The sequence below is a fragment of the Amyelois transitella genome, chromosome 27 (assembly GCF_032362555.1).
Source record: "Amyelois transitella isolate CPQ chromosome 27, ilAmyTran1.1, whole genome shotgun sequence".
In the NCBI taxonomy this organism is placed as follows: Eukaryota; Metazoa; Arthropoda; class Insecta; order Lepidoptera; family Pyralidae; genus Amyelois; species Amyelois transitella.
The window spans coordinates 3,662,777-3,678,368 of NC_083530.1; the positions used below are offsets into that span (position 1 = coordinate 3,662,777).

Sequence of the window (15,592 nt, forward strand, 5' to 3'; positions counted from 1 at the left end):
TTCGCTGTGATTGGTTGATGTCGTGTGACGTTTGAAATGTTACCACAAGAGAATAAGCATCTCCTAATTATATAATACTAGCTTTTACTCGTAGCTTCGCTCGCCAAATGCCCGTATTTCAAGATTGATGGCTCTGTCTATCCAGCAAAGAATAAAGACGTGATTACATATATGTATATTATGCACTGCAAGTGAATGCATTTTTATACGCACAGAAGTATTGAACCAAACATAAACAGGTCGCAATTAACACAACATGTAATTACAAAAAGGAGATCGTTAAAAAATGAACCATATCACCATGTGCCTAAATGAAAATAACTAACTCTTTAAAATCTAGGCTATGCACGGAACCCTCCATCTGCTCTTACCTAGGCATTCGAGTGTTGCACAAACACGTCGAGGGAAATTCCATCAATTCATTTTTGCAATGCCGATTGCAAGTGTACTGACAATTTTAACCGACTGCGTTTGAAATTGTGTGGTTTACGGCACTTTAGAATAGATACACATATGGCCACGTCTATATACCTTTTGGGTAGACAGAGCCAACAGTCTTGATGAGACTGATAGTCCAAGTACAGCTATTTGGCTTGATGATAGAATTGAGATTCAAATAGAGACAGGTTGCTAGCCCATCGCCTAAAAAAAGAATCCCATGTTTGTAACCACTCTACATCTTTCCCATGGATGTCGTAAAAGGCAACTAAGGGTTAGGCTTTCAAACTTGGAATTCCTCTTATGGGCAATGGGCTAGCAATCTGTCACTATTCTAATCTCAAATGCTTCATAAAGCCATGCGGCTAAGTGTGGCCTTTCGATCTTTTCGAGACTGTTAGCTCTGTCTACCCAGCAAGGGATATAGACGTGACTATATGTGTATATGTAGAATATTTTCACAGCAGGGCGTACACAAAGGAGAAGTGTGGAACATGTTGGTCACGACACACTGTTTGTTTTGACGCGTTCTGTTTACACGGCGCCGTGTGTGACGTCATACCTGCCTGTTTTACAGATACCACTGTGTTAGTGTTAGAATTCTCTGAGTTACGTAGGCCTTTCGCCTTTATTAGTAGCTTTTCCAATAGTTTATTTATTTATTTAAACTTTATTGTACAAAATACAAGTGTAAAGAACAATTGGCAGACTTAATGTTTAAGCAAGAAGCATTAACTACCAGTCAACCATTGGGTCTGACAGAGAACTTAATGTTACATAGTTTATTTTATCCGTAATTTTGTACTTAATTATTAAAGTACAGTTTGCGAATCTTCGGAATAAATTAATAATAGTTTAAAAAAAAAACTAAAACTCTACGCTTTTATTGCTAATCGAACTAAAAAATAGAAAATAAAAATTAATGACAAAGGAATTATAAAACAGTAGTAGCAAGTCGAACGATCAGTTATAGTCAATTACCTCCGATTAAAATTATAACAAAATTAAATTTATGCACAAAACAATTTAAATCATTGACAAGAGAGTTATGAAAGTGAAGTGCATTTTACTTCATTTTCATAACTCTCTTGTCATAAATATATGCTAATAGAATGATTTTAATATTTACTACATCGAGCACCCCACGCTTTTTACTCCGATTTAAATTGTTTTGTTTTTAAAGAAAATATGTCTTTTATTTTCTAAATCGAAAGTCTTCTGCTAATAACAAAAATAATATATATTACATCATGTATTTCTCTACATCTAAATATAGTTTGGTAAACAGATAAACTATTCCAAAACTAACTTGGTCCCTCCTGCACTAAATTACGAGAGTAGTGGCCTTAGATGCAACGATGTAAAATAAAATTAAGATACGTCATTGTATTCTCTGTTTCAAATCAGTAACACTTAGGCTAAAAACATAAGCTACTAGCGAAATTTGATTTATAAGTTCGTCTTTTTTAAAGTTAGTGTTAATCTCGATAGCGTTCTCCTACGATTCAGGAGTAACAATATTAACAATAATGTGACTATCATCAGACCTGCGTGAGATTATCAGAACCCGAAAGTTCCACATTATTTTTTGTAGACGAAGTTCAGGTTTTCGATACCATTTGCAAGACCTGACGTTTTTGTCGCGCGATAAACTATCGGTTGTTTCGCTTTTTATTATGACGTGAAACGGGACAGCAATAGTTTATCGCGTAATAAAAAAGTAGGAGCGCATGCCATGTTAGAAAGTTAGGCCCGTTGCTGTAAAAAAAATATTACACGTAGCGTTGCTGTATCTATCATTTTATTTTCATCTTCGCTAGCACACAGCTGTTTTGCTCGTAACCAGGGGAAGTAGTCATTATAACAATCATTTAGTTGACATATTGTGGGGTAGTTTAGAGAAACAAGGGATTATTTCTTCTTACAAATATATATTCTGTTTTTACGAAAGTTATTTCATGAGAGAAAAACATTTTCATGTATAATTTTTTTATCAGTAACCTTTTCATATTCATGTTCATCTTTGTAGTTCATTTTAGGGATTGAGATAATTTTAAAAAATTATACTTACGTATTTTACGTCCTTATTCTTTATAGGGTAGACAAAGTCAATTAAGGATATCCTGGTAAAGTGTCAGGTCAAGAGTACCCGAAACCTGGTTGCATGAAGAGAGTTAAGAATGTGGATGAAGCGAAGGAAGTATGCAGAGATCGTGGCAAGTGGAAAGAGGCAGTCTCTGCTTACCCCTCCGGGAAAGAGGCGTGATTTTATGTATGTATGTATGTAGACAAAGTCAACAATCCCGAAAAGACTAAGAGACGCTCAGCTGGATAAAATCTTACCAGTTAACAATATCATGGAGACAATATTATACTTAAGCATATAGATGCTGATGATCTATAAAGATTATCAGCGTTCCCCTGGAGTAAGTCCCGCATGCATGCATCCTCATACATACATACATATGGTCACGTCTATATCCCTTGCGGGGTAGACAGAGCCAACAGTCTTGAAAAGACTGAATGGCCACGTTCAGCTATTTGGCTTAATGATAGAATTGAGATTCAAATAGTGTCAGGTTGCTAGCCCATCGCCTGAAAAAGAATCCCAAGTTTGTAAGCCTATCCCTTAGTCGTCTTTTACGACATCCATGGGAAAGAGATAGAGTGGTTCTATTCTTTTTTGTATTGGGATGAGCCTGCGAGCATGATCCTGGGTTACTCAGGTTTTTGCACTAAGCACAGACTCCCGTCTGACCTCCGCAACCTTTGTATTGGAACCTTACCCATATTGGATCTGATTACTTAATATACAGTTAGCTGAATGTGCAGGTTTTACCCACAATGTGCTCTCTCGCCTGAGACCATCGGTTAAGCATCTTTCAATTTACATAAAATGGCTTATAAACTACAGAAAAGACTTGAAACTGTTGACTTTTTAAGACTGCTGGCTCTGACAAACTCCTAAGGAATAAATACATAATATGTACGTACATACATCATTCAGGCAACTACTATATGTGTAACCGTGATCCGTGGGTTTAGGTTACCCTGCAAAGGTTGCGGAAGTCAGATGGGAGTCGCTTCATGTAAAAACCTCACTCACCCAATCCAAATCTGGGCTACTTTTTATGTTGCGCCCTTACTACTTATACATACACTAGCGACCCGCCCCGGCTTCGCACGGGTGCAAAATTCGGAAAAAATTATACATAAAAACCTTCCTTTTGAATCACTCTACCTGTTACAAAAAACCGCATCAAAATCCGTTGCGTAATTTTAAAGATTTAAGCATACAGACAAACAGACTAAAATAGCGACTTTGTTTTATACTATGTAGTGATACATACATAATACCACGCCTCTTTCCCGGATGGGTAGGCAGAGAGTAGAGAGTTCTGCTTCTGTTCAGAGTCTCTGCCTACTTATAATTATTTTAAAATAAAATAGCTACAAATCTCAAAAATAATGGGGTCACCCTAACAGCTTTTCAACACACCACGTGTACTTAATGCAACTTTTCAGCGAGTTTGCGCTGAGAATCGATCCTCGTACTTACCTTATGACTGTTTTGACCCACTTTACTCGTATATAGATACATTATATTCCCATTCGGGTAGGCAGCGTCTGTGGAAATATTTTTTTTTTTTTGATTTTATGATTTATCTTAATAACAGCATTCTGGTATAATTATACATACACACATACATATTAAACAATATAGACGTGACCATATGTACATATACATATGGTCACGTCTATATCCCTTGCGGGGTAGACAGAGCCAAAAGTCTTGAAAAGACTGAATGGCCACGTTCAGCTATTTAGCTTAACGATAGAATTGAGATTCAACTAATGACAGGTTGCTATTTGAATATCAATGCTATTATTAAGCCAAATAGCTGAACGTGGCCATTCAATCTTCTCAAGACTTTTGGCTCTGTCTACCCCGCAAGGGATATAGACGTGACCATATGTATATGTATGATATTCAAATAGTGTCAGGTTGCTAGCCCATCGCCTAAAAAAGAATCCCAAGTTTGTAAGCCTTTCCCTAGCCTATATGGAGTGGTCCTATTCTTTTTTGTATTGGTTCTGGGAACCACACAGCACACTGTAATAACATCATAAATAAAAAACATAGTAACATAGCTTCTTCTCTTCCAGCTCTGATTGTAAAAGATAATCATGGGATAGATAAAAAAACTTAGTATTCTTCTTTTAGGCAATGGGCTAGCAACCTGTCACTTTTTGAATCTCCAATTCAACTGAACGTGGCCTTCGAGTCTTATCAGAACTGTTCCCTATAATTTCGTGATATATGTATCACGACATGGTGCCTGGTTCAAATGCGTGCGGCGCAGAAAGGCACAGGTTCAAATCACAACTCGGCCATGTACCAATGACTATTTTTAAAGTTATGTAGGTACATTAGTTTGAAAACCAACCGATGCTCTTACGGTGAGGGAAAACCATCGTGAGGAAACCTGCACATTCAGTTGCCTGAATGTGTAATCATGGATCCAATACGGATTAGGTTTACCTGCAAATTTTGCGTAGGTCAGATGGGAGTCGCTTCGTTTAAAAACCTGACTCACCCAATCAAAGATTACAGCCAAAGGCATACTCCGGGCTCCTCTCCAGAGTGGTGAGGATGCAACCGGGACTAAAGCCAGGAGGAAGAAGAAGTGACTTGTAAGAAAGTTCTTATTCATCCTTGACGCGTTCACGAAAAACAAATGAAATATCCTATTCTTGTGCCGTGTGGTTCCCGACACCAATACAAAAAAGAATGGGACCACTCCATCTCTTTCCCATGGATGTCGTAAAAGGCGACTAAGGGATAGATTACATACTTGGGATTTTTTTTTAGGCGATGAGTTAGCAACCTGTCACTATTTGAATCTCAACTCTATCTTAAAGCCAAATACTTTACAAGACTGTTGGCTCTGTCTACCCCGCAAGGGATATAGACGTGATAATATGTATGTATAACCTATTCTTAAACGCCAGGAACGGCTAGGATAAACCCCCGTTTTTGTCCACGTATAAACGGGCGATAAATCAACATACCTACTTGTACAACTATCTGAGAGTTCGCTACCACAGGATAATTTAGGACCTAGCACCGGCTGTTAAAACTAGAACCTAACTTGCTATGTCTTATTGATCTTATTGATGTTGAATTTCTATCCATTACGAGTATTTGATACTGTTATCAAAAAGCTATACTGTAAAATTAATGTAGACAATGTGCATTCGTCCTCGATTTAGATTTAGTGGAAATGCTGCAGCGTAGTTTGTTTCGCTGCTAAATTTACACATGGGCTTTGGAAACGGTAGTAGATATAATTAGGTTTGAGTGATGTGACGTCAATAAGTGATAACTTGTATCTAATTTTGAAAAATAAATCTATTCAATTCAAATATTGTATCGTTTGTCGCAAAACCTACGGGAACATTCTTTTTTTTTTTAAGATGAAGCACTTTATGCCTCCTAGTTCTCGGTTTTTTAATAGAATAGGATCACTCCATCTCCTACCCATATATGTCATAAAAGGCGACTAAGGAAATATTCTTATAGTGCAGCTTTATTTGAATCTCAATTCTATCTTAAAGCCAAATAGCTGAACATGGCCTGTCAGTCTTTGCAAGACTGTTGGCTCTGTCTACCCCGCAAGGGATATAGACGTGATTATATGTCTGTATGCAGCTTTAAACATGTACATATATGTTAGTATTGATCTGAAGATGAGTTCCCTCGGGAGCCGATTCTCGACCATCATACAAACATAACATTATATTATAACTTTATAAAGCCTCTTTCTCGTAGGCATTAGCAGAAAATACAACTTTTCACTTGCCACGATCCTTGCATACTACTTTTGCATCAGCCACTTTCGTCAACCTCTTCATTCATGCTCGTTCATTTAGGGTTCCCTTGTCCTGACCTTTTACCAGGACCATTATTTATGTTTGATAATATATTTTAATTTTATTATGTCTTTTTAATTATACCTATGCAAATTGGAGTTGATAGTTTTCGCCCGGAACAAATAGGGGGAAGTCCCCCAGTGGCGGACACCTAAGGTTATTTCAAAATAAAACATAAAATATTTAAGGAATGTTTATAAAATTATGACTTATATTAGATAACAAAGTTAGAAATCAAATTAATTTAACAAAAATGCAACCTCTGCTAAAAAATAATTAATACTATCAAACAAACTTTGGTAACAAAAAACATAATTTTAAAAAGTGGCACCTAGTACCGGACGAATATTTGTGCACGCAACTTACACCAGTTTCATCACAGTTATAAATTCTTGAGGGTGTGAATGTTGTACTGTTTCATCAGCTTTTCAAGGTTGTCGTAGAAGAGATCCACTCGTGGTTTGTTAAATCCTACGGGGCGCATCATGCTTGTCGATTCCGGTGTTCTCAACGAAATGTCAGAATGCCTTTTCATGAAGTCGTAATTTTTTATTGCGACTTTTATTTTTTATTTATCAGCACTGCCTTTTTCTTTATTAAATCGATGAGGAATCTTCATGACTTCAGCTAAGTCGTATGCTAATTTAAGAAACTTCTTTTCTGGCATGCATCTATTCGATAAATCTTTAATGTGGTCCACCAAGACTTCTTCATACTCTGCTGAGAAGGTGTTAGTGAATCTACCTAACTTTGGTTTCATTGTTACTTTCTTCTCGATTTAGGGCCTTTATTTAATGTATAGTGCTTTTAGGAATATTGTATCGCATTGCAGCTTGTCTTACACTCAGTTCTTTTGATATAACCTTATCAATAGCAGTTTGTAAGCTCTGTGGATCCCAGGATCCTTTCTTTTTCTTCTCTTCCATTTTAACTATCTTCTTTCTTCTATACTCTAAAACAAAATTAAAAAATTAGAATAAAATACGTAATTTCTTACAAGAAATATCAATATGTTTACTGTCCGGCACTAAGGGACGACTTAGTGTCCGGTGCTAAGGAACACACATTTTCGTTCATTAGATGGTACCTACTAAAATTGTTTAAAAGATGTAATAATTTTCTACCATTTTACGGATAACAATCGAGTACTGATTTTATCTTTGAATACCACTCAAATGTAAATGCATAAATATACTAGAATTACTTACGTTGATGTTTAGGTGACGCAGTGATTTCGAGCCTAAAACAGCAAATGGTTACTCCTGCCGCGGCCGTGTGCGTCGCTGGCGAGGCACGGCGCGTGATCTTGTTCCTGTGTGCCCCAGCACCCCTTTCACATGTATTTTGAAACGAACTGATTTGTACTCGCTTGATAGTACGAGTGTCCGGCGCTAGGTGCCGTCCGGCGTTACGGGACTTCCCCCTATATGTAGCTACGATAAAATTAAAAGTAAAAAAAAAAACATGTAAACACTTAGATTGATCGACATTGATTAAAATAAACCAAGTATGAAATAAAACAATAACAAACGAGTTTCAGTATTTGTCGAAATGGCGCGAGCGTCAAGTGCTTTAACTATTTTTTTTATTAATTTTTTTCTAATAGTAAGTGCATTGCAATTCGTACTCTCCATGGATTTTCTATTAATTTTCCTATGAAATCCTCGGAATTCCTTAAAATATTCTTAAATTAGTAATTAGTAGTAAAAATAAAAAGGTGTAGTCTCTGCCTACCACACCGGGAATTGGAATATGTTAATACTTTAATTATGGTCATTTAATACAAAAACGATCAAATACGAGCTGCGCTTACGAGTATAATTTTAATGCGATATTAGATATAACTCTTTCACGGCTATATGACATGACATGACTAGACTAATTTTGATGAAATTTTGTGTGAATATAGATCAAATAACTGCGGCGAAGCTGACTTTCAAATCCAAATACAAAATTTGTCATTATCTTATGGTTTCAAAAATTTTTGTTGACGTCAAATAAATCACTTAAAACTGAGTTAGGTACGGTAAAAAGTAACTACTAACTAGTCATTATTTCAGAAACATGCGTCAGGAAAAGATAACAACGCGTTGCAATCAAGTGACGCGAAGGATCGGACATTACTCATGATAATCGGTATACCAAATACGAGTAAGGGTTCGTCCACACACAACGACGAACGTAAACAGGAGAGGGATGGAGACGATTCTGGAACCAGTGAAATGCTTCAGCTACTCTTGAAGGGACAAGTAAGTACAACTAATTATTTCCATCTAATCACTATATAGTATTAAGCAAAGTCGTTTCCCGCGTCTGTTTCTATGTCTGTATGTATACATGCATGCTTAAATCTTGAAAACTATACAACGGATTTTGATACAGTTTTATTAATAGATATTTCTTATATATTAAATTCTCGTGTCACAATCTTCGTTCCCGTACTCCTCCGAAACGGCTTGACCGATTCTCGTGAAATTTTGTGAGCATATTGAGTAGGTCTGAGAATGGGCCAACATCTATTTTTCATACCCCTTAGCGATAAGGGTTGTCAACCCTTATCCTACCAAAAATTGATATCTTTTTTCCAGACAAAACAGAACAGGTCCCCACGCGCCTACAACCACAGATTTTCCGTTGAATTATCTGATGTTAGCAGTTCCGAATTCAAATCCCGCACGGACCAATCAGTTTTACGCTCTGGCTGCGCAAAGACATCAAAATGCATCAAGAAATGCATGAAAAAGACTTGCAAGGACTTGTGTAAAGTGGTGTATGACTCGACCAATCAGTGTACGACAACTAGGGACCCCTGTATGAAGGACCCTTGCGCGTCAAAATGGGGTAAGACCATGCCGCCGAAATGGAGATTGCTCCTTCGGGCGATACAGGAACAGAAATGATGGAGGATCTTTTTGGTTTATGTCTTTAATAAAGGTCTTGTCAATATGTGTTTTTTTTTAAATTTATTTTACTGACAACATTTTTATTAAGTCTTTATCCCGAACTGTGCCAATAGTCACAAGGTGAAGGTATCATTTAGCTGGATAACTTGTTGCTAGTGAGATTAACAGATAGTTTAGATCGAGAGACCGTCGAATAAAAAAAAAAAATATGAGTCACAGATTTATGAGGCTTTTTATAGATTGACATTTATAATCTGTGCGCGACAAAAGCAAGCTTTGTTTATTTATTTAAAAAATTATTGCACAAAAAAAAATATGTAAAAATGGCGAACCGTTTGGCATTCTCTCTCAGTCTACCAGCTGTGATACAAGTTTATTCTTCGCCATCAGGAATTTGAAGACTGTTGGCTCTGTCTACCCCGAAAGGGATATAGACGTGATCATATGTACGTAGTTTAATGGAAATAAAATAACCTATCCAGTATTTCATAAACTACAAAATTGATTTTGTTAAAATTTTTGTTTGCGTTCCATAGTCCAGTATTTTAAATTTTCCACAGAATAGTTTAAAAGTTCAATGAGTTTATATTATTAAAAAATAAATAAGATTTTAATAATATCGGGGTAATTAGAAAACTGTAATATAAATAAATAGCCTCTATGTCGTTAAATCTGTTCAATGATGCCGCATAAGATTATGTAAGTAGGTACTACTTGCCATACCTGTAAAAGGTCGCTAAGTATAAACTGTATTCCTAAGTTTAAGACCTATATAGGTCTTAAAGTAAAGTAAACAAAGTGAAGGTACACTTTGTTGGCAAATAAATGATTATAAACATGTAGAATCGAATAGATTTATTTTCAAAATTGGATACAAGGTATCACTAATTGACGTCACATCACTTAAATCTTATTATAACTACTATCGCTTCCAAAGCGCATGTGTAGAAGAAGGCGAAACAAACTACACTGCAGCACTGTACTCAAAGCAATCAATCAAATATCATTTTTATGAAATACAATCATTAGTTTAATTTTACTTGGTATAGAGTGATACTTTAAACAATTTTGTTCTTAAATATGGAAATACTCATAGGTACGAGTACATTCATGTAATGTAGCTTACACTACGATCAAATATGGGTTAGATTCACCTGAAAAAGTTTCGGAGATCAGACGGAACTAGCTTCGCGTAAATACCTAACTTGCTCAATCCAAGATCGTGGTTAGAAGGCCCATGCGGGCTTCTTTGTACAAAGGTGATGATGTTACCAGGATTTGATCCAAGACAAAAAGAGTAACTCGTATACATTTTCAAATAAAAGGGCCACTTAGGAACCTAGGAACGATGAGATTTGTAGTATGTCCATACATACATACATACATAAAATCACGCCTCTTTCCCGGAGGGGTAGGCAGAGACTACATATTTCCCCTTGCCACGATCTCTGCATATTTCCTTCGCTTCATCCGCATTCATAACTCTCTTCATGCAAGCTCGGCGGTTTTGTAGCTTTGTAGTCCAATAAGATAAGCGCAAGCGAGTACACGCTATGTGATTGTATGCCGTGTGGTTCCCGGCACCATTATAAAAATAGAACCAGTCTATCTCTTTCCCCGTGGATATCGTAAAAGGCGACTAAGGGATTAGGCTTATACTAGGGATTCCTCTTTTAGGCGATGGGCTAGCAAACGGTCGCTATTTGAATCTCATTTCTATCATTAAACCAAACAACTGAACGTGGCCTTTCAGTCTTTCGTTTACTGTTGGCTCTGTCTGCCCTGCAGGGAATATAGACGTGATTATATGTGATGTTATAGTATGACTACATGCTAGCAGATTCACATTGTTAAATGATCTGTCAGCACATAACTTATCCAACTAGTACATAATAAATGTTACGTAAATAGACGTTTTCTTACGCAAATCAAAACATCCCACCCCGTCCCACGCTTCAGTAATCTTCACTTAACCAAATTGATTAACAAACGCCTAATATAAACATGTTTCCGAAACATTTCAACCAGAAATATTGATTAGAGGATTTAATTAAAATTTTCGGGGGCAAACTTCGAAACGTGGACGGAACAAATAACACTTTCGGGAGAGCCGCCATTGACGGAAGAAGTCATGGCTTCAACGTTAAAATTGTCCGTCGACCTGCTTTGTTTTTCGGCTATTTTGGTAAGATTTTGGGCCCTTTCATGATGGTTTTATATTCATTTGGTTTGTTAACTGGTTGAATAACACACATTAATAGATATATAATAGATATACATATAATACGGAACAGTTTACACAGATTGAGTTAGCCTCGAAGTATGTTCGAGACTAGTGTTACGAGATACTAACTCAACGATACTATATTGTATAATAAATACTTATACAGATAAACATTCAAGACTAATTACACAGAGGGCATACATCGGAAACCTTTGCAATGCATTTATTATAATGCACTTAGTAAAACACAACTTTGCCTCAGACTAACAAAGTTGTGATTGTAACAAACTAGCAATGCCGCCCCGGCTTTGCACGGATAGAATTTATAGATGTAAACCCATTTTCCAAAACTGAAACAGTAACAAAATACGTCCACAACTTTGCGTAATTAATGCATACATACAACATGCATAATACATACGGCCTCTGTGGCGGAGGTCCCGGGTTCGAATCCTGCCCAGGGAATGATGAGAAAAGAACTTATTCTGATTGGCCTGGGTCTTGGATGTTTATCTATATAATTATTTATTATAAAATGTAGTATCGTTGAGTTAGTATCTTGTAACACAAGTCTCGAACTTACTTCGACGCTAACTCAATCAGTGTAATTTGTCCAGTTTACATTTATATATTTATACAAACAGAAAAAATTTGAAGACTTTTAATATGTGGTTATAAAACTAAGAGTCTTTAAGTAAATTTTGCCAACAGCTACTCCATTTACCAGAGAGTGAGACATCGCACTCCCGCCGATCATATAACCGCAACCCTTTGCTGTCTCTGTTCGATAACGACCGAGCTCACTCCAGGGAATTCAAGACATTAGACAGTGTTGAGGTATGAAAATGTTTATTCGTATATTTGTCGCCCTTATGGAAGTTCAGTAAGACAAGTTACAGACAAGTTAAAATAAAAATATAAGTGTTGATTCTTGGAGAAGAAATCTATAAAATAATAATAAATTTATTTCTCACCATACCCATTCAATGTTACAATAAAAAGTAGGGCTATTTCATTCGTTATTAATTATACAGGTAGGAGTCTGATTACAATTATAAATAATTATATATTTAAATTAGATAAAGGATTATGGTAGGTTGCTTAGGTTCTCAACCCTCGATTACATGAAAAGACTGGTGATATGACCATCATTCTAAATGCCTTCTGAAGTGAAGAACATTTATTGCTTGCTAAAGAGAAAATGTAGCTTATATAAGCCGGTGAAGTAAACTTTGGTGTTAAAGGCAGTCCAGGCGGTATTGTCTAGTGTCATGTGCCGAGGTATTATGTTTAGCATATTAGTTTATGCATCGAAAATTTTTTTAAATTAATAAATTACAAAAAATACATGAAGAAACTATTAAACCACCGCGACATGAGAACTCAGCTTAGGTGATGGTTTTAGCTCTAAGTAAAAGTGCTCATTTGCTTATTCATAAAGAGGTGATATAAAATAGATCGATTTCCAAAGTGCTGATCACCGAATTGTTCAAAGTTATTAAAGAAATGGCAGCAAAAGTAATGATGATTACCATCATTACTTTTGCGACTTGCCATTGCCATTTATTTTGAAGATGCACATTGAACCTAAATAACAATTAAATTTAAACAAATCAATTCAAAAAATATTTTATAAGTGTCTTATTTTATTTGCAGTCTCGTCAACGACATATGAGCCATGATCGTCACAGACATGATCAGTCTAATGAAAGATACAGAAACAGAAATTACGACAATAGAAATTTAAATGAAAAACACGTACATACTCACAATGACAAACATCATCAAAATCGAGACAGCCTTTATGATAAACTTGAACCTTACGTCAGTCATAGTAACATCTTGCTGCTGAAAGAACTTTTTGGGGACGACAACCATCAACATGATTACAAAAACAGACACGATCTTAATAGAAATGATTATAACAGGCGTGAAAAAGGACATTACGATAATAGAAACGATGAACATAATAATAGACATTCCCGCTATTCAGATTTTGGACATCGTCAACAAAATCGTAACAGACAAATGTATAATCAACTCAGTTCTCTAAGCAGAGTAGATAAACCTGTTCTTCGAACAGGAGACTATGATAGAGATCATAATTTGGATGACACAGTCAGGAGGCAAGATGACAGGGATCAGAGACAAGACGACAGAACTTTTAGACAAGATTACAGGAATCAAAGACTTGATGACAAATATGAACATCGAGGTGACAGAAATCAAAGACTTTATGACAGAAACGTACGTCTTGACGATAGAAATCAAAGACTTTATGACAGATACAACAGACATGATGACAGAAGTCAAAGATTAGATTACAGAAATATCAGACTTGAAGTAAGAAATCCAAGACTAGACGATAGATATAATAGAGAAGATGAGAGGAATCAAAGACTTGATGACAGATACAACAGGCTAGATGACAGGAATCAAAGACTTGATGACAGATACAACAGGCTAGATGACAGGAATCAAAGACTTGATGACAGATACAACAGGCTAGATAGCAGGAACCAAAGACTCGATGACAGATACAACAGGCTAGATAGCAGGAACCAGAGACTTGATGACAGATACAACAGGCTAGATGGCAGGAACCAAAGACTTGATGACAGATATAACAGACAAGATGACAGATTTCAGCGACTTGATGATAGAAATCAAAGAGTTGATTACAGATTGAACAGGCTATCTGACAGGAATCAAAGACTTGATAACAGAAATCCAAGACTTGATGACAGATATAACAGACAAGATAACAGAAACTCAAGACTTGATGATAGGAACCAAAGAGTCGATGACAGATATAATAGACAAGATAATATAAGGCTTGATAGCGATAGATATCAAAAACAAGACGACAGATTCCAAAAACACGAATACACTTTCCAAGACAAAAAAGATTTAGACAACACACAAAGCAATAAGCAAAGAAATCATCAAGATTTAACTGACAATCTGAATAATCAATTGTTATTGCAACATCGAGGCAAATTTGACTACGGCGGGCTTCTAAGCCAGAAGCGAAGACCGACCTATCTAGACCGCAAAAAGAGTTACAACAATTTACGAGCCAGATTAGAAGAACAGGATGATGAGTATCGTGATGATGACCGCAAAGATCAAGATATCAGAAGCGGTGGTTACGATGAGCAGAAATATCAAGCCCGTTTGCGCAGTCTAAAGTATAAACTTAATAAAAATCTCCAAGACATTGAACGATCTCCGGTCAAAAGTCTCCTTCGTGCTGCTGATAATTTAGATTGCGCGGCTCAACTTCAATGTATAAAACGATGTGGATCAAATTCGTCAAAGCCGCAACAAGACGAATGTCACAATACTTGTCAAGAAGAGATACCGTGTCAAAATGATGATTATGAGGACCTTTGCAATGAGTCAGGTCATGACAGCTGCGGAGGTGTAGGTACTGGAAGTACTAAGGGTGAATTACTGGAAGAGAATAATAATTGCTGTTAAATAAAATTTAATAAACTGCCTAAAATGTAGTTTTATTTATTTTCTGTTTCTCAAGTCCACTCTTTGACCTAGGTTCATAATACAAATCACTATTTAAAAAAATGGTGATTGTCAAAATTAATGACATAAATACAACAATAATATGTCAGGCTAATAATATCCGAGTAATATTCCTACTACTTTGGCTGATAGCTGATAGGATACTCGTATTATTTTGTGCAATGAATATGTATTTTTGGTTGTATATAGTCTGTGGTTGTAACAAAATAAACAAAGGAAAACTATACTTGAATTTCCATAAAATTAAAAATCTTTTGTAAATCGCACAGTCATTTTAAATCATTGTTTTCGTCATGTTGCCAAATAAAGATGATATTTCCATCGGAAGTAAGGTGAGATATAAATATTTTTAAACGTTTTCCGATGCCTATCTTAAATGTTACCCTCAGTAATAGTAAAACATGTAGCTAATATTCATGGCATGTAAAGCTGTCTGTTGCTCTTTATTGATACCGCTCACACGTCTTTTTCCTTAACGGTACGTACGCTAAGTACGCGAAACCGACGAGCATGAAGAGAGTTGGAAGCAGAGAGTGATGAATCGAAAGAA

The 15,592-nt window shown here is 36.2% G+C and overlaps 1 protein-coding gene across 1 annotated transcript; it reads left to right on the forward strand.

The window, feature by feature from the left end:
* Window positions 1-8,498: 8,498 nt before the first annotated feature.
* LOC106140414 (probable DNA repair protein RAD50) lies at window positions 8,499-14,982 on the forward strand. Its single transcript, XM_060951918.1, has 3 exons — window positions 8,499-8,621; window positions 12,211-12,336; window positions 13,156-14,982. Exons 1-3 carry the CDS (start codon window positions 8,499-8,501, stop codon window positions 14,980-14,982), a joined length of 2,076 nt encoding a protein of 691 aa, XP_060807901.1.
* The last annotated feature ends 610 nt before the right edge of the window (window positions 14,983-15,592 follow it).

What these genes read in the sequence shown, in the direction of transcription:
- LOC106140414 (XM_060951918.1), top strand. Translation starts at nt 8,499, where the DNA reads ATGATAATCGGTATACCAAATACGAGTAAGGGTTCGTCCACACACAAC. An exon ending in AGCTACTCTTGAAGGGACAA is followed by an intron (nt 8,622 to 12,210) that starts GTAAGTACAACT and finishes TTTTGCCAACAG; the next exon opens with CTACTCCATTTACCAGAGAG. An exon ending in AGACATTAGACAGTGTTGAG is followed by an intron (nt 12,337 to 13,155) that starts GTATGAAAATGT and finishes TTTTATTTGCAG; the next exon opens with TCTCGTCAACGACATATGAG.